We start from the raw sequence: 14,987 nt of genomic DNA on the forward strand, positions 1-14,987 counted from the left end.
TTTTTACCCAGCTACTCTTTGACCAGCAGCCTCGAGCTGGGATATTTTAAGGGCAGGCTCACGCTCTCTGGACCACTGACCTTCTTCAGGTATGCAATGGTGGTCTGATCATCCTGTGAGACCTTCAGGGCAGTGGCAACCTTCGCAGAGTTAACCACAATCTCTGCATTTAGCTCTCTGCATTTGGCCATCAGACGCTTCTCATTGTCGTAAGACTTTTTCAGGATGGCATGAAGTTTCTCATATTCAATCCTAAATTTGTCCAGACTTTTATCTCCTGAAAGTTCACCAAGAACCACCTGAAAATCTCTTTCGATTTCCTCAAATGCAGTTTCTTCCAGCACTAGCTTTTCACCCTTATCCTGCATAGAAGAGCAAAGATGGGAATCAGCATTGCAACATTTACAAGGAAACATTGCTACCACCTCTGAAGGAAAGACCTGCATACATGCAAAATAAAAGCTATTAACAAGCAGAAAAACTAACATTACATGACAGGAAGTAGTCTTGTTTATGCTCTGATGCATTTATACATAGACAGGTACATAGACTGTGTGTGTGTGTGTGTGTGTGTACAGGGGGTCTTCAAAACATTCATGGAAGTGAGTATTATGAAAAAATCATGCATGGATTTCATAAAATTTTCAACAAAATAAATTTACCTTTTAATTCCACTCCCCATGAACTTTTTGAAGTATCCCCATGTGTGTGTGTAAATATACACACACTATATATACACATTGTCTATACATACAACATATGCATTAAAATATATATGTAGAATATGTATGCATTAAGATAATAATATTCCCTACTACCTGATGTAGGATTAGATTAAATAGTGTTGATGTTAAACACTTAGCCAAATACCTGGCAAAGAGTCAGCATTCAATGAATTTTAGTAGCTGTTAAGATTATTCTGGAGGCCAGTGTGTGGCATAACAGGTAAAGCTGCCACCTTCAGTGCTGGCATCCCATACATGTGCTGGTTCGAGCCCTGGCTGCTCCACTTCTGATACAGCTCTCTGCTATGGCCTAGGAAAGCAGTGGAGGATGGCCCAAGTCCTTGGGCCCCTGCATCCACATGAGAGACCTGGAAAAAGCTCCTGGCTCCTGGCTTCAGATCAGCTCAGTTCCAACCATTGAGGCCATTTGGGAAGTGAACCAGCAGATGGAAGACCTCTCCCTCCTTCACTCTCTCTGCCTCTACCCCTCTGTAACTCTGCCTTTCAAATAAATAAATAAATCTTAAAAAAAAAAAAAAAAAAGATTATTCCAAACCTCGGTCTATTTTCACTGGGTACTGCTTACTTTCCTAAGGACTGCCGAGGGGAGTCATGGCATGTTGAAGTCAGATGTGCAGAGATCTTGGCACAGATACTATTAAATCACACTCACAGTGAAACCAATCTGAAATATGGACTGTTTTCCTAACCATTTCTGTCCCTTAAAAAACTAGGGAAGTAGGCACTGAGCCTATTGGAGTGACTGGATTCAATTCCCAGCTCCAGCCTCCTGCCAATGCAGACTCTGGGGGGCAGTGGTGATGGTTCAAATAATTGGGCTCCTGCCACCCATGTGGGAGAACTGGACTGAGTTCCTGGGTCCTTGCTTTGGGCTTGGCCCAGCCCTAGCAGTTGAGGACATTTAGGGAGACACATTGGAACTCTTATTTCCCTACTGTGTTCCCCATAAAAGGATGTTGAAGTCCTAGCTCTAGCACCAATGATGGTGATCTTATTTGGGAATATAGCAATTATGTATAATTAGTTAAGGTGAGGTCACACTGGAGTAGGCGTCATACCCTCACGCGGTATGACTGATTTTCTTGTGAAAAGGAGAAATCTGAACCCAGAGATGATGATGGACGCAGAGTTTGGACAAATACAACTGCAATTCAAGGAAAACTAAGGATTGTCAACCACTACCAGTAGCCAGGAGAAGCAAGGAAGGATTACACTCACAGTCTCAGAGGGAGTACAGCCCTGCCTACAGGTTTGGGACTTTTAGCCTCCAGAACTGGGAGGCAATAAATTTCTGCTGTTTTAAGCTACTTCGTTTGTGGTATTTTGCCATGACTGCTCCAGCAAACATGTACACCTACTTCTTGCTAGATATAGCACAATAATAAAAAGAATGGCTATAGTTAATAAAGGTATTCATTAACTCAGTAAATACATACTGAAAATCTACCATATGTAAGTTCTATGGTGGAGTCTGCCGAGATACCAAGGTAAGAAAAAAATAGCTTGGGGCAGTATAACAGGTTAAGCCACCACCTACAAAACCAGAATCCCATATGGGAGCACTGGTTAGAGTCCTTGCTACTCTGTTTCCAGTCCAAACTCCTGCCAACATGCCTGAGAAAGTAGCAGAGGATGTCAAAGTACTTGGGCCTACACCACCAATGTGAGAGACCCAGATGTAGATCCTGGCTCTAGGCTTCAGCCTGGCTCAGACCTGGAAGATCTGTCTGTGTCTCTCCCTGTCCCTCATTGCTCTGTGTTTCAAATAAACAAATGAAGGGAGGGAGGGAGGAAGGGAGGGAAGGAGGAAGGGAGGGAAGGAGGAAGCGTGCCTACCCACTGGGAATTTGTGCTTTAATAGCTGGTGGAGTTTATTACACAGATGATGGAAGTATAGAATTTTGACCCTGCCACAAGATGAATTCAAAACTCTATAATAACCCACAAGAAGACAGAATTACCCCCCTCCCGGTGGCAAGAATAAAGCAAATTTCATGAAGGAAGTAGCATTTGAATGGGTTCAAGAAGGACAAGTGGAATTTTTACAGGTAGATGAGGGGAAAGGACACTCCCAGGAGCTGAGCTGGCAAAGCTCAGGCAAATGCTCAAGGCCTTGCAATCATCCAACCAAGTCAAAGTCTAAGAGCTATGGCAGGGAGAAGGTAGCAGAAGACTGGCTAGGAGATTAGGGACAGACTGGGAGCACTGACTAGCATTCCAAGGGACATGGAATGCATTATTCTGAAAGCCATAGAGAATCACTCAAGACTTTCACATACAGGACTGCTAAGATCTGCAGGGCCTTATTTATGTTTGCAACCTATGCTTTGATATTCTACACTAAAAAGGGCTTTGGCATCAACATTCTATAGCTAATCAAAGAAACTGAGACCACCTCTAATCCCAAAATAAAGAAAAATGCCAGTTCACTCTGAATATTTTGGGTAAGTAGTCCAGTTCACCTTCAGTTTTGACAATTCTGTCTTGCCCTGTATGGAGAAAGTCTACACATTTTTTGATTTTCAAAAATACTTGTATTGTTAATAAATCTCACAAGATGACAAGCAAGCAAAACCCAGTCTTTGGAGATTATATGTGGAGTCACAAGCATATCCATAACATTTCGTGTAATGACTTTAGTATGAATTTTAAATTCAGTAGAGGTTTTCTTCCTGACTAAAAGCAGATCCTTGCAAAGACCACAATGTAGCAATTCCACGAAGAAGGAAAAACTCACATTAAGGAAATATGGTGATGCTGCTGCTCTGTTCTTCCCCCTTGTTGATGCTAACATGAGCACACACAACAATTTATCACAACAATGTTCTCAGTTCCATTCCTGCAACTGGCATTAATGTCAACACTTGATCACCAGTCTAATGATTTGTTTGCAAACCAGGTTTTCCCTATACACCTGACGCTTAGCACAGGAATGGAAGAACATCAAAGAAAGGAAAGTTCGAAAGAAACTTTGATGAGCAAAATAAACTTCTTCATAGTATCATTAAAAAGTATACTTATCGGGCCGACGCCACAGCTCACTAGGCTAATCCTCCACCTTGCGGCGCCGGCACACCGGGTTCTAGTCCCGGTCGGGGCACTGGATCCTGTCCGGTTGCCCCTCTTCCAGGCCAGCTCTCTGCTGTGGCCAGGGAGTGCAGTGGAGGATGGCCCAAGTGCTTGGGCCCTGCACTCCATGGGAGACCAGGAGAAGCACCTGGCTCCTGCCTTCGGATCAGCGCAATGTGCTGGCCGCAGCGCGCTGGCCGCGGCGGCCATTGGAGGGTGAACCAACGGCAAAGGAAGACCTTTCTGTCTGTCTCTCTCTCTCACTGTCCACTCCGCCTGTCAAAAAAAAAAAGTATACTTATCATTAAAAAGTATACTAAGAGTAAAGAAAAAATAATCTCTTCTTTGTGACCAATAAACAGTTGGCCTCTACACTGTTACAGCATATAATGGTATCTATCTTCGAAGCATAGTATCAACATGAAGTGATCAAAGAGAACCTGCCACACTCCTTCCTTCATTCATCACCTATCCATTATTTGCTATGTGCCAGGCACGGAAAACAGCTGCAAAATGTGATGGGGCCAGAATGGAAACAGAGAAGCACGAAAGGAGGGGTATGGAAAAGTTGGCTTAGGTCCAGTGAGAAAAAAAATAGAAGAGGGGGGAAAAAACAAGAGGAAATAATAAAAGGAATGGGAAATAATTAGTTCACAGCATTGGTATTTGGGGCTTATATATGCACAATGAAGAAGAAGAAAATAAACCAAGATGACTAGTGGGAAGGAAGAGGAGAAACACTCTCAAAAGGAAATAATGGAAAATAAAGGCAAACAGGAAGCTGCAAGAGGAGCATACTGGGAAGGAAAGAGACCAGGTGAATGACGTATGGGCAGAAGCAATGTGGCCTCGGCAATAAGGATGTCAGACAGAAATGCAAGGGGTGGGACCCAGAGAATGTGCGGGGTGGGGGTTTGAAAGATATTATGACAAGGAAAGGAGGATGCTGTTGACCACAAGCAGATGGAGTGTACAAAGGTGGACTGGAAATACGGGAGATGGCACATGATGGAGATGTAGGTGGTAAAGAGGGGACAAGAGAAGCGGTTAGAGGGGAGTGAGGGCATGATGGTGCTGAGAGGAGGGACAAGGCCTGGCTTAATGGGTGTGGGACCTACTCTGTTGCAAAGGGTTCCTGCTCAGAAGACCCCACCCTTGGTTGAATGCTCATCTCTCCAGTATTGAAAGTCTTAATTTTTAAACAAGAGGCACTGTGCTTTTATTTTGCACCAGGTTACCAAATCATGTCACTGGTCCTGGCTGTGACTGTGTGATGGGTGAAGTGGAGAAGAGCTTTGATGAGTGATGAAGGATTTGGGGAAGGCCATGGTGGGTGCAGGCTGTGACTGGCAAGTGATGACAAGGACCTAAGGCTGCTGAGATTATAAATGAGGGAGCTAATGGGCAGGCAGGAGGTCACTGAAGGGTCATAGAAATGATCTCCCCTCTGTGAGGCTGAAGACGCAGTGTGCTATAATATGGGGGAGTAAACAGAGGCTACAAGATGTTAACACAGGGGTCAGTGACAACACAGGGCAGCGGCTGAAGGGCCTTCCTGAAGACATGTGACAGCATAGGGATCAGGGTGTGACAGGGGGGTCAAGAGTAGGTGAATGGGGGTCTGGGCATTTGTGAAGCCTTCTCCAGGTCCGCAAGTCAGGTGAGACATCGTCGGTATTTCTGTGTGCCTCTCTCTTATGACACCACCTTTTGCCTAAAACACGTCAGGCATGGGTCTGTGAACTCCCGAATTTCCTACCGCTTTAGGCACAGCCCCACTTTAATAGTGGGTGCGGAGTGTGTCCACACCACTGAAGGCAGGACGGGAGGTAGAGGGCCAGGGCCAACAGAGAAAGACAGGGGAGGTAAAGGTGCAGGCAGAGATAGGCTGTTGATGAAGGATCAGAATCACTGTGACAGGAACGATGGGTCGAGCAAGAAACGACAGGGAAGGGCGCCGACTCCTGACCTCGGCCATCTTGACGCTCTCTGGGGCGGCCTCAGGGGCTGCTGTGGAGACCGCAGACACTGGGCCGGAGTCTGGAGAAGGGGCTGTGCTCTCTCCTCAGGGTCTAAAACAGCGACACGTTATCCCCATGGCCGGCTCAGGGCCGGAATCCGGCGCTCGGCGCGTCCTCTCGTCGCCTGGCAACTGCCACGCCCACTAGGGGCGCGCGCGGACGTTCGAGAGGGGCGGGGGCTCGGAGGCGGATATGCAAATATAACCCGGAGGGGGCGGTGCCTCTGGGAGGCTGGGAGGAGTCCAAGGTGTGCGCGTCAGTCAGAGAGGGCGAAGGGGAAGAGGCCCCCGAGGAAAAGGACGGTGGGGAACCCAGCAGGAAGAGCAGGGACTAACGCTGGGGAGGAAACGCGGACTGGAGAGTTCCGGATGAGGCTTGTGACGAGAAGCGAAGGGGATTCGACCCTTACGAAGCAGCTACTGCGTGAGACGTGAGGGGAAAGAAGGGCGAGCAGACACAGCCCCTGCCTTCCCTCCTTATGAAGTTCAGGGGCAGTGGTGAGAAAACCATAGGGCAGAACCCGAGACACGCCGCCCTCTGGGAAAATGTGTGTGCAGCCACGCAGTCTCGCTCAAGTATCTCCCTTCTGTGTGGGACGCCTCTTCCACTACGCCTTCCCCTCCTCTCGCTTCCACACTCCCTCCGCTTCCTCCTGCTTTGGACTTGGGGTTCAGATTTGAAGCCCTTAAACTCTGACTCATGAAAGGGACAAGAGCCCTCTCTGATTTTTTTTTTCCCCTCGATCCCCAACGCTCATCTTCAACGACATAGCTATTGTGCTTCGGTGTCTATTTTTTTTTTTTTAAGATTTATTCAAATAGAATGACAGAGAGGTAGAGAGAGAGGTCTTCCATCCGCTGGTTCACTCCCCAGATGGCCGCAACGGCCAGAGCTGCGCCCATCCTAAGCCAGGAGCCAGGAGCTTCTTCCTGGTCTCTCACGTGGGTGAAGAGGCCCAAGGACTTGGGCCATCTTCCACTGCTTTCCCAGGCCATAGCAGAGAGCTGGATCAGAAGAGGAGCAGCCGGGACTCGAACTGGCTCCCATACGGGATGCCGGCGCTTCAGGCCAGGGCTTTAACCCGCTGCGCCACAATGCTGGCTCCTTGGGTATCTATTTTTAATGGATAACATTTTTACAGTACTTCTTTAATAATTTAATAATAATAGTTGGAGCCTAGAGATTACCTTGTTTTCTGCTCGTTCCACTCAATATTCTTTTTAAGGATCTCTCCTTGTTGCTGTTGGTGTGGTAATCCCAGTGCCTGGTTTCTGATGCTGGGCAGCCACATTTTGCTCCCATTCCATCCTTTCCTCAAGCGTCATCTACGTTAGATAACAAGACTGACTCTGATACTCCTGTACCACAAACAGTGCAGCCATGGCCATCATTGTCAGTGGTCCCTATGGACGAATAATTGAGTCTTTCTCAATCTCAAAGCATAAAAATATTCTCCATCATTTTTTTCTTTTAGCTTTATAGTTTTACTTTTTCATATTCTGTTCTCCAGTCCATCTGGATTCGCACCTTTATATATGGTGTGAGATAGGGATCCTATTGCATTGCTGTCCAAGGAGTGAGCTATTTTTCCAGCATCCTATATTAAACAATCCATTTTTCCTAAATGGTTTGGGAAAGGTGCCAAATGTAAACGGGTATTTCTTAGCTCTCTAACTTGTTTCTGTGCCAGTACCACAACATTATTACTGTAATTTTGTAGTCAAGTCACTCTGATTGAAAGGCAAGTTTCCTCCCTACCCCCCAACCACCACCTTCTACTATGCCAAAATTGTTTGGCTCTTCGTGAACTATAATGCTCCCAAATAACTTTAAAAATGTTTCTCAAGTTCCTCATGGAAAAATTTCATTGAAAGTGCATTGCACTGATTATTTAAGAAAATGGACATCTATACAATGACATCTCATCCATGATCCAAGACTGTGTATCCAGTAGGCAAACCAAGAAAATGTGGCTGAGTTGTAATGGAGCATGGAGGTAGTCAGAAATGTGGCGGATGAACCAGAGGGGTGAGATGAACCAAATGATGAGCCACATTCATAGAAACATGGTAGAGATAAGCAAGCAATATAACTTGGGCTGCTCTGAGTGTTTACAGGAAATCTGATCACACCCTGGAAACATCAGTTTCTGGAGTCACCATGACCCAGAGAGACTCCACAACCTTCCTGAAGGTCTCTAACAACAGAAAAAGACCTAGGGGGCCCCGTCACCCATCTCTCGTATAGCATAACGTATTGGGCTATGCATCTCCATGAGTTCTAGGAATCTCCTAAAGGGTCATAAGCCGATGTTCTGCAAGGTTCCCTACCAACAGGCTCAAGGCTGACCACAGGAACCACCAAGGTGATGAAGGCAGAGTCACTGTCCTCTGCATTCACATTCTGGCATTGGGAGAAAGACAGAAATTACAATTATCTCTCAAAATATGATGGAATCATTTAGTACATTCCATGTCCATAGAAAGTACTGTGGGGACTCATGCAATCTAGATACTGATATTGAGAGCAGTACTTACAATATAGGGAAAGAAAGACCTGAACATAGACAAGCAGGGATCCTCAAGGCTGAGAAGCCACGTGACACATTCAACTCACAGGAAGGGATGCAGGTGGGCACCAATATGGATCAAAGAAAGGATGAAAGGATGAGTGATTGGGCAAACCCATTTATGCAGATGAAACAAATTGTTTGATTTCTAAGTCTCCAGTTTCTGGAAGACTATTCAGTCATCACCCTGCTCCCTGTGTTGTCGTAAGTAAAAGCATCACTAGGTGGCATCATACTACCAAAAGTCCTCCCTTTCAGTACCTCCAGGACAATCATGCCCACCAAGACAAATAAAAGGGCTTCTAGTCACCTCATTTTTCACACCCACTTGATCCATTTATTGAGCACCTACTTGATGCCCAGCCCCATGCTGCAGACCATAGAAAGAGAATACAAAAGGAGTTGGAAGATAGGTTCTCCTCCCTGAAGGATCATAAGGGAAACATGCATGTCACCTCTCCCCCATAAAACGTGTTTGAAGACAATCTGAGTCATGATGCAGTGAACACTGAAATGGATGCCAGGACATAAAGTCCTATGGAATCGGACCCTTCTGACCTTCTGGGACCTTCTCCCATCTCTCCTGGTTATCACAGGTGTCTTTTTTTATATATGAAATCTTAGATTATAACCCCTGATGGCATTAATTCACACTTGGGAGTAGCATTTGAGTGGGTTTTTTTCAGCTTTTTTATTTTTTATTTATTTATTTATTTTTTGACAGGCAGAGTGGACAGTGAGAGAGAGAGAGACAGAGAGAAAGGTCTTCCTTTGCCGTTGGTTCACCCTCCAATGGCCGCCATGGCTGGCGCGCTGCGGCCGGCACACTACGCTGATCCGAAGGCAGGAGCCAGGTGCTTCTCCTGGTCTCCCATGGGGTGCAGGGCCCAAGCACTTGGGCCATCCTCCACTGCACTCCCTGGCCACAGCAGGGAGCTGGCCTGGAAGAGGGGCAACCGGGACAGAATCCGGCGCCCTGACTGGGACTAGAACCCGGTGTGCCAGCGCCGCAAGGCAGAGGATTAGCCTAGTGAGCCGCGGTGCCGGCCCCACAGGTGTCTTATTTCTTAAATATGTCACATTCCTTCTCATGGCCTGGAATTCACGCTGCTGATCTCTGGAAAACAGGACCCTCCCTCTTTACCTGAATGATTCCCATCCATCCCTTCTTCGGATCTGACTTCCTCAGGGCAGTCTTTTCTAACAAATCGCCCAACACCAGTCCACCTTTTCAAGTGCTATCTGTGCTACCTCTTGGTCCATCCCACAATAGTAACAAGTGATCCATTCATGTAAACTGTAAGTGCTGGTTTAATACCTGCCTTCCTTACCAGGCTGTCAAACAACAAAGGGACAAAGATCACATATGTTTTGTTTGCCCTGTCTCCTCCGGTGTCATGGATTGTATTGTATCTTCCCAAAACTGAAATGTAGAAGCCCTAAAGCCTCCTCCTTCATACCTCACAATTTAGCTAAAGAAGTAGTGCCTTTAAAGAGGTGATTACCTTAAAATAGGGCCAAGGGGTGGATTCAAGCTAAAATGACTGGTATCCTTGTAAGAAATAGAAATCTGGACACACAAAGAGACACTAGGAATTTGTGCACACAGAGGAAAGACAGAGAGAAAGCAGCCATCTACAAGGCAAGAAGCGAGGACTCAGGAGAAATCAAACCTGCCAGTGTCTTGTTCTTGGGCTTTCAGCTTGCAGAATTGTGAAGGAATAGATGTCTGTTGTGTAAACCACCCAGTCTGTGGTACTCTGTTAGAACAGCTCTGGTAAACTAATGGAACTATTTGGATGAGCTCTAAAATAAGGAAGACCAGCATATTAGGGAAATGAACATGGTAGACAAGGCTCTTGAGCCTGGCCTTAAATGATACATATGAGTTAGAGACATGGGAGAAAATAAAATCAAAGAATGGGAATAAGGCTGGGCAGATAGATAGCAAGGCAAGAATGCCAAACTCCTGCTACAGAGAGAGTGATGTCCTTTTCAGGGACTAACGGTCACCAATGTTGAGAAGAGAGCAAGTCTTGGAAGCACAACACAAAAGTGACTGCAAACTCATGGATCAGGGCCAACCAAGGACACACCCCCGTATTCTGTTAAATCACTCAAATAGGCAATCATGAGCTGTGACCGCTGCAACGCTCCTGTTGAAGCCTGAACATAACTGTCTTTTATTCCTGTTCTCCTTGGACTACTAAGCTGTATGCCTTAAGTCATAAGAGCATTACTTGCACGGTAATACTCTTCTCTTCAACAGCACCCAGGGAGCGCGTGAAATAAACAGCAACACTGACTTGCAGCCCTGCATGTAAATTCCCAGCCTGCAATGCAAAGTATCAGTGCCCTAAAGGACACCTGCTCCTCTGATGGGTCGGAGTGGGCTTGGAGGCCATGCAGGGGGAGCTACACAATCTGCTGTCTCCTTCTCTGAGACTAGAAACCCCCACCCACAAGTATGTTCCAGAAAGCCCTACTTTCCTCCTCAGGGCCATAACTAAATGGCCCAGGGGTGCAGACCAAACACACATCAGCCAATTCTATTGTTTTCCTTTAAGGGAATGTATAACTGGGACCAATAGTTGCAAGTCAATCACGACTGGGGCCTGAACTGAATATGTGGAGCCCAGGAGGGGCAGAGGCACGCGGTTTTCATAGAGAAAAGGATAAAGCAAGTGAATGAGGAGGGAACTCCACAGACCCAAAGAGAGAGGGAGAGAGTGGGCAGGTGGCTGCTGCTTTAGTTGTTAATGCCTCTTCACAGGCTAGCAATCGTCCCTGGGGAATCTTGGGTTCTGCTAGATATTTTATATCCCCCTAGCAAAATTACCTTATTTGTTCAAGCTAGATGAAGGGTGTTTCCAGTGTGTATGCCCTCCCTTCCCCCTAGAAAATCCGAAACCTAAAAAACAAGAGCCCTGGCCTATTTGCATAGGCAATCTTGTGGTATCACTGGATTTAGTATCCATGAAATCTAAAAACTACATTTGGGTCCCCAAACGACAGGGTAAAAACTGTCCCAGTCATCATGTGTAGCATTTATCCTCCAGGCTGTTGTGAAGATTAAAAGCCCACGTGTTGCTGAAGATTGTTACCATTTATCAGCAGATCCTGTGGTCACCTTAGATGACAGAGTCGAGTCCCAGCTGGCTAGTACACTCCAAAACCGTGCAGGGCATATTTCATTCCTTTAATCTTCTCCTTTCCCAGCCTGCTGCAAACCTAACTTAACAGAACATCTGCTGAGCATTTGACATCGGCTCCCAAAGGGTCTCCAGACAAATTCTACTCTTGATACTCGAGGAGAGAATGAAACTTGGGCAGATTTATTAGGAAGCCAGAAGGGTCAGGCACAGGGGAGAAGCTGTGAGGGAGCAGCCACTGCAGGTGATCATTTTTATCAGGAGAAGGAGACAGTAATGTCATAACCATCCAGTCATCTTCCCTGCATTGAATTTTATTGGCTTCACATCGGCTACTGTCTCCCAGTCAGGTTACTTCGGGGTATGACTAGTTAGGCTCACTCTTTTATTTGGTTCTTCTTGCCCAAGAGGCCAAATTTGAAGCTTGATGTTGTACCTAGGACTGGTGAGGACTTGCACAAACCAACCAGCTGAACAGCCTGGTTAAAAAGTTGGAGTGGCTCCACACACAAATACGTAAATGAATAAATGAGTGAGAGAAAAAGTGAATCCTGGAATACAATCAAATGTTTAAAAATCAAAGCCCAAATACCTTTAATGATGAGCCAGTGCCCTGAAAAGTGCTGTTTTAAAACACCTCTAGACTTTGTATGTGCTGATCCCTATGTCACCTTTGTTCAGTAAGCTGCTTGCAAGTCAGCTAGTGTTGCCTCCTCCAAGAAGTCCTCCCCAGTTAAGTTCTTCCCTCCTGTGCTGCTAGAAAAGCTGTGCACTTCTCTGTCAATCCTGCCTTGTAATCATTTCCTTCTTGCCTCCTCCATCAGGCTGGAAGGGTCCACTTGTTCTTTAATATATCTGTGGTGTTCACCTATATGTAGCAGACACTAAAAACAAAGTCTGATGAATGAACAGGAAATACAATTAGTTCATACACTCAGGCGCACAGCAATTCCTCTTGGGAGTGATTAGTGACAAAGGGAAGTTGAAAGCTGTTGGAACACAAACATTTAAGATTCCCAAGATAATTAAGCAAAACCATTTCCAAGAACACACCAGGGTTCCAAACAGAAGTTTTAAGAATTATAATAAAATGCACTTATCTCATTTTTCTCCCTATCCCTAATGTTAAGTAACAAAGAATTGTGTCTTATTTTTCTTACCTACAGAGTGGGACACATATATTCATAGAAGGTCCTCAATAAAAGCTCACAAATTGTCATAGGCATCTATAAAATGAAACTCTTTGCTGTGTTAAAAGAATAAACTCCTTTTCCCAGCCAATAGGTCTGTTGTTTTCTTTCAAATACCTGCTGGTAGATCTACTGATTTCAGCAACAGCAAATTCCTGCTAAGCATCTACCAGGAACAGTTGCTCTTTGAAGCAATGCAAGGGAGGCAAACAGCCTCAGGCCCCCTTAGGGAACTTGAGTACCAATTTAAACTAAAGCAGGACAATTTAAACCTCTGGGACTTCAGAGACGGGTCTAAAATACCAGTGTATTTTAGAATCGAGCACCAAGGTCTACAAACTTTCTCTGTAATGGAGCAGGTTAAGAAATATTTTGGGTTTCACAGGCCACAGTCTCATGGCCACTACTCAACTCTGCTGTAACAGCACAAAGTAGCCATAAACCACACATAAAGTAATGGGCATGGCTGTGAGCCAATAGAACTTTATTTACTGAAAGAGGTGGCATACTGGACTGGGCCTGCCAACCGTAGCCGGCCAATTCCTGATTTAGCACAGTGCCTGGCATAGAGTAGGTGACCAAAATACTTGCTGAAGGGATGAATGAATAAGTCAATGAAGTTTCCCCTAAAGTTACAGCATGGTGATTTGTTTCAAATTCCAGTGTACTACTTTCAGATATCAACTACAGGGAGGGAAATGAATACTTATTGACCAGAAATAAGCTGGTTAGAAATTTTCTGGCAGTTTTTTCCTACTCTAGGTGGTGTATGTAGACAGAAAATTAACACATAGAAAACAGTAACAGCTTTCGTAACAGAGATGTAGGCTAGAAGTGTGATTTAAAGAAGCATTTCCTAATCTTAAGAAAAGAAAAGAAACAAAGCAAGGCAAAACTACTTAAGGGGCCAGTGATATAGTGTAGCAGGTAAAGCTGCCGCCTATGATGCCAGTATACCATACAGGCACTTGTTTGAGTCCTGGTTGCTCCATTTCCAATCCAACTTCCTGCTACTGGCCTGGGACAAGCAGCCATATATGGTTGAAGTGTTTGGGCCCCTGTCACCCATGTGGGAGACCTGGAAGAAGCTTCTTGCTCCTGGCTTCGGCCTGGCCCAGTGCTGGCTGTTGGGACCATCTGGGGAATGAACCAGAAGATCTCTCTTTGTAACTCTGACTTCCAACTAAATAAATAAGTCTTTTTAAAAAACAAATAAAAAGAAAGAAAGAATTCCTTTAAACTGTGGATGTTGGCTCATTAGTAAATTATGGCCTGTATTTTTTTTTTTTACCTAAACAAGTAAGAGATGAGGAAAAAAGGAGAGAATATAACAAATTGTTATCACATGAGGATTTATTTTAAGGAAAGTTTCAATGATAAGGCACTTGTATGTGTTAGTATATTGAGTTGTGAGGCAAAACATTTTTAAAAAGTCTGAAAAACACTGCCCATTATAATCTCATTTGTGACATTTAGTGCATTTGTACATTTGAAAGAAAAAGAGATCATTAGCAAAAAGATTTAGTGGAAGGGTGGGGGTGGCAGAGCAATGGGTCCACATCCCATCCTGGAGTGCAGGTTCCAGCCACAGCTCCTCTACTTCCTGTCCAGCTTCCTGCTCATGCACACCCTGGGAGGCAGCAAATGATGGCTCAAGTGCTTGGGTATTGTTTGGCGATACTTATCAAAAGAATTCTGGGCTCCTGGCTTCAGCCTGGCCCAACACTAACTGTTTTGGATATTTGGGACCTGAACCAGTGGATGGAAGATTGATCAATCGATCTATCCATCCATCCATCCATCCATCCATCCATCCATCTCTATCTCTTTCTGTCGCTCTACCTTTCAAGTAAATGAAAATAAACACGAACTTTTTTAAAAGAAGATTTAGTGTAGTCATTAAAGGCAAAATTCTGGAGTCAATATACCTGGCTCCCATTTATTAATTGTGTGACCTTGGGCAAGTCATTTGGCTTCAATGGGCACCAATTTCTTCATCTGTTAAGTGGGAAACAGATGATACCAACCACATGGGTTTGAGAAATGAGTTGTTCTGTGCAAAGTGGTGAGTATCCCAGCACACAGCACAGGCCTCAGCAAGTTTCAGCTATGATTATTCTGCACCAACCAGCACTGTGACTTTGAGTATGTGACCTGACTTCTGTGAACTTCATTTTTGTCCTTCCATAATTGCTACAGGCCCTGCAGGATCCAACATTCCCAGAGGATGGGTGTGGCCA

General features: G+C 45.2%; 1 protein-coding gene across 1 annotated transcript in view; it reads right to left on the bottom strand.

The window, feature by feature from the left end:
• The window catches only part of CFAP58 (cilia and flagella associated protein 58), a 112,291-nt gene extending 106,326 nt beyond the window's left edge, over positions 1–5,965 (bottom strand). Inside the window, exons 1-2 of the mRNA XM_008270490.4 lie at positions 5,785–5,965; positions 81–362 (exon numbers count right to left, since the gene is read on the bottom strand). Coding sequence (XP_008268712.2) covers positions 81–362; positions 5,785–5,793 — 291 coding nt within the window. The 5' untranslated portion in view covers positions 5,794–5,965. The remainder of the gene's footprint in view (positions 1–80; positions 363–5,784) is intronic.
• Positions 5,966–14,987: the final 9,022 nt, after the last annotated feature.

This window comes from Oryctolagus cuniculus, chromosome 15 (assembly GCF_964237555.1).
Source record: "Oryctolagus cuniculus chromosome 15, mOryCun1.1, whole genome shotgun sequence".
NCBI lineage: Eukaryota > Metazoa > Chordata > Mammalia > Lagomorpha > Leporidae > Oryctolagus > Oryctolagus cuniculus.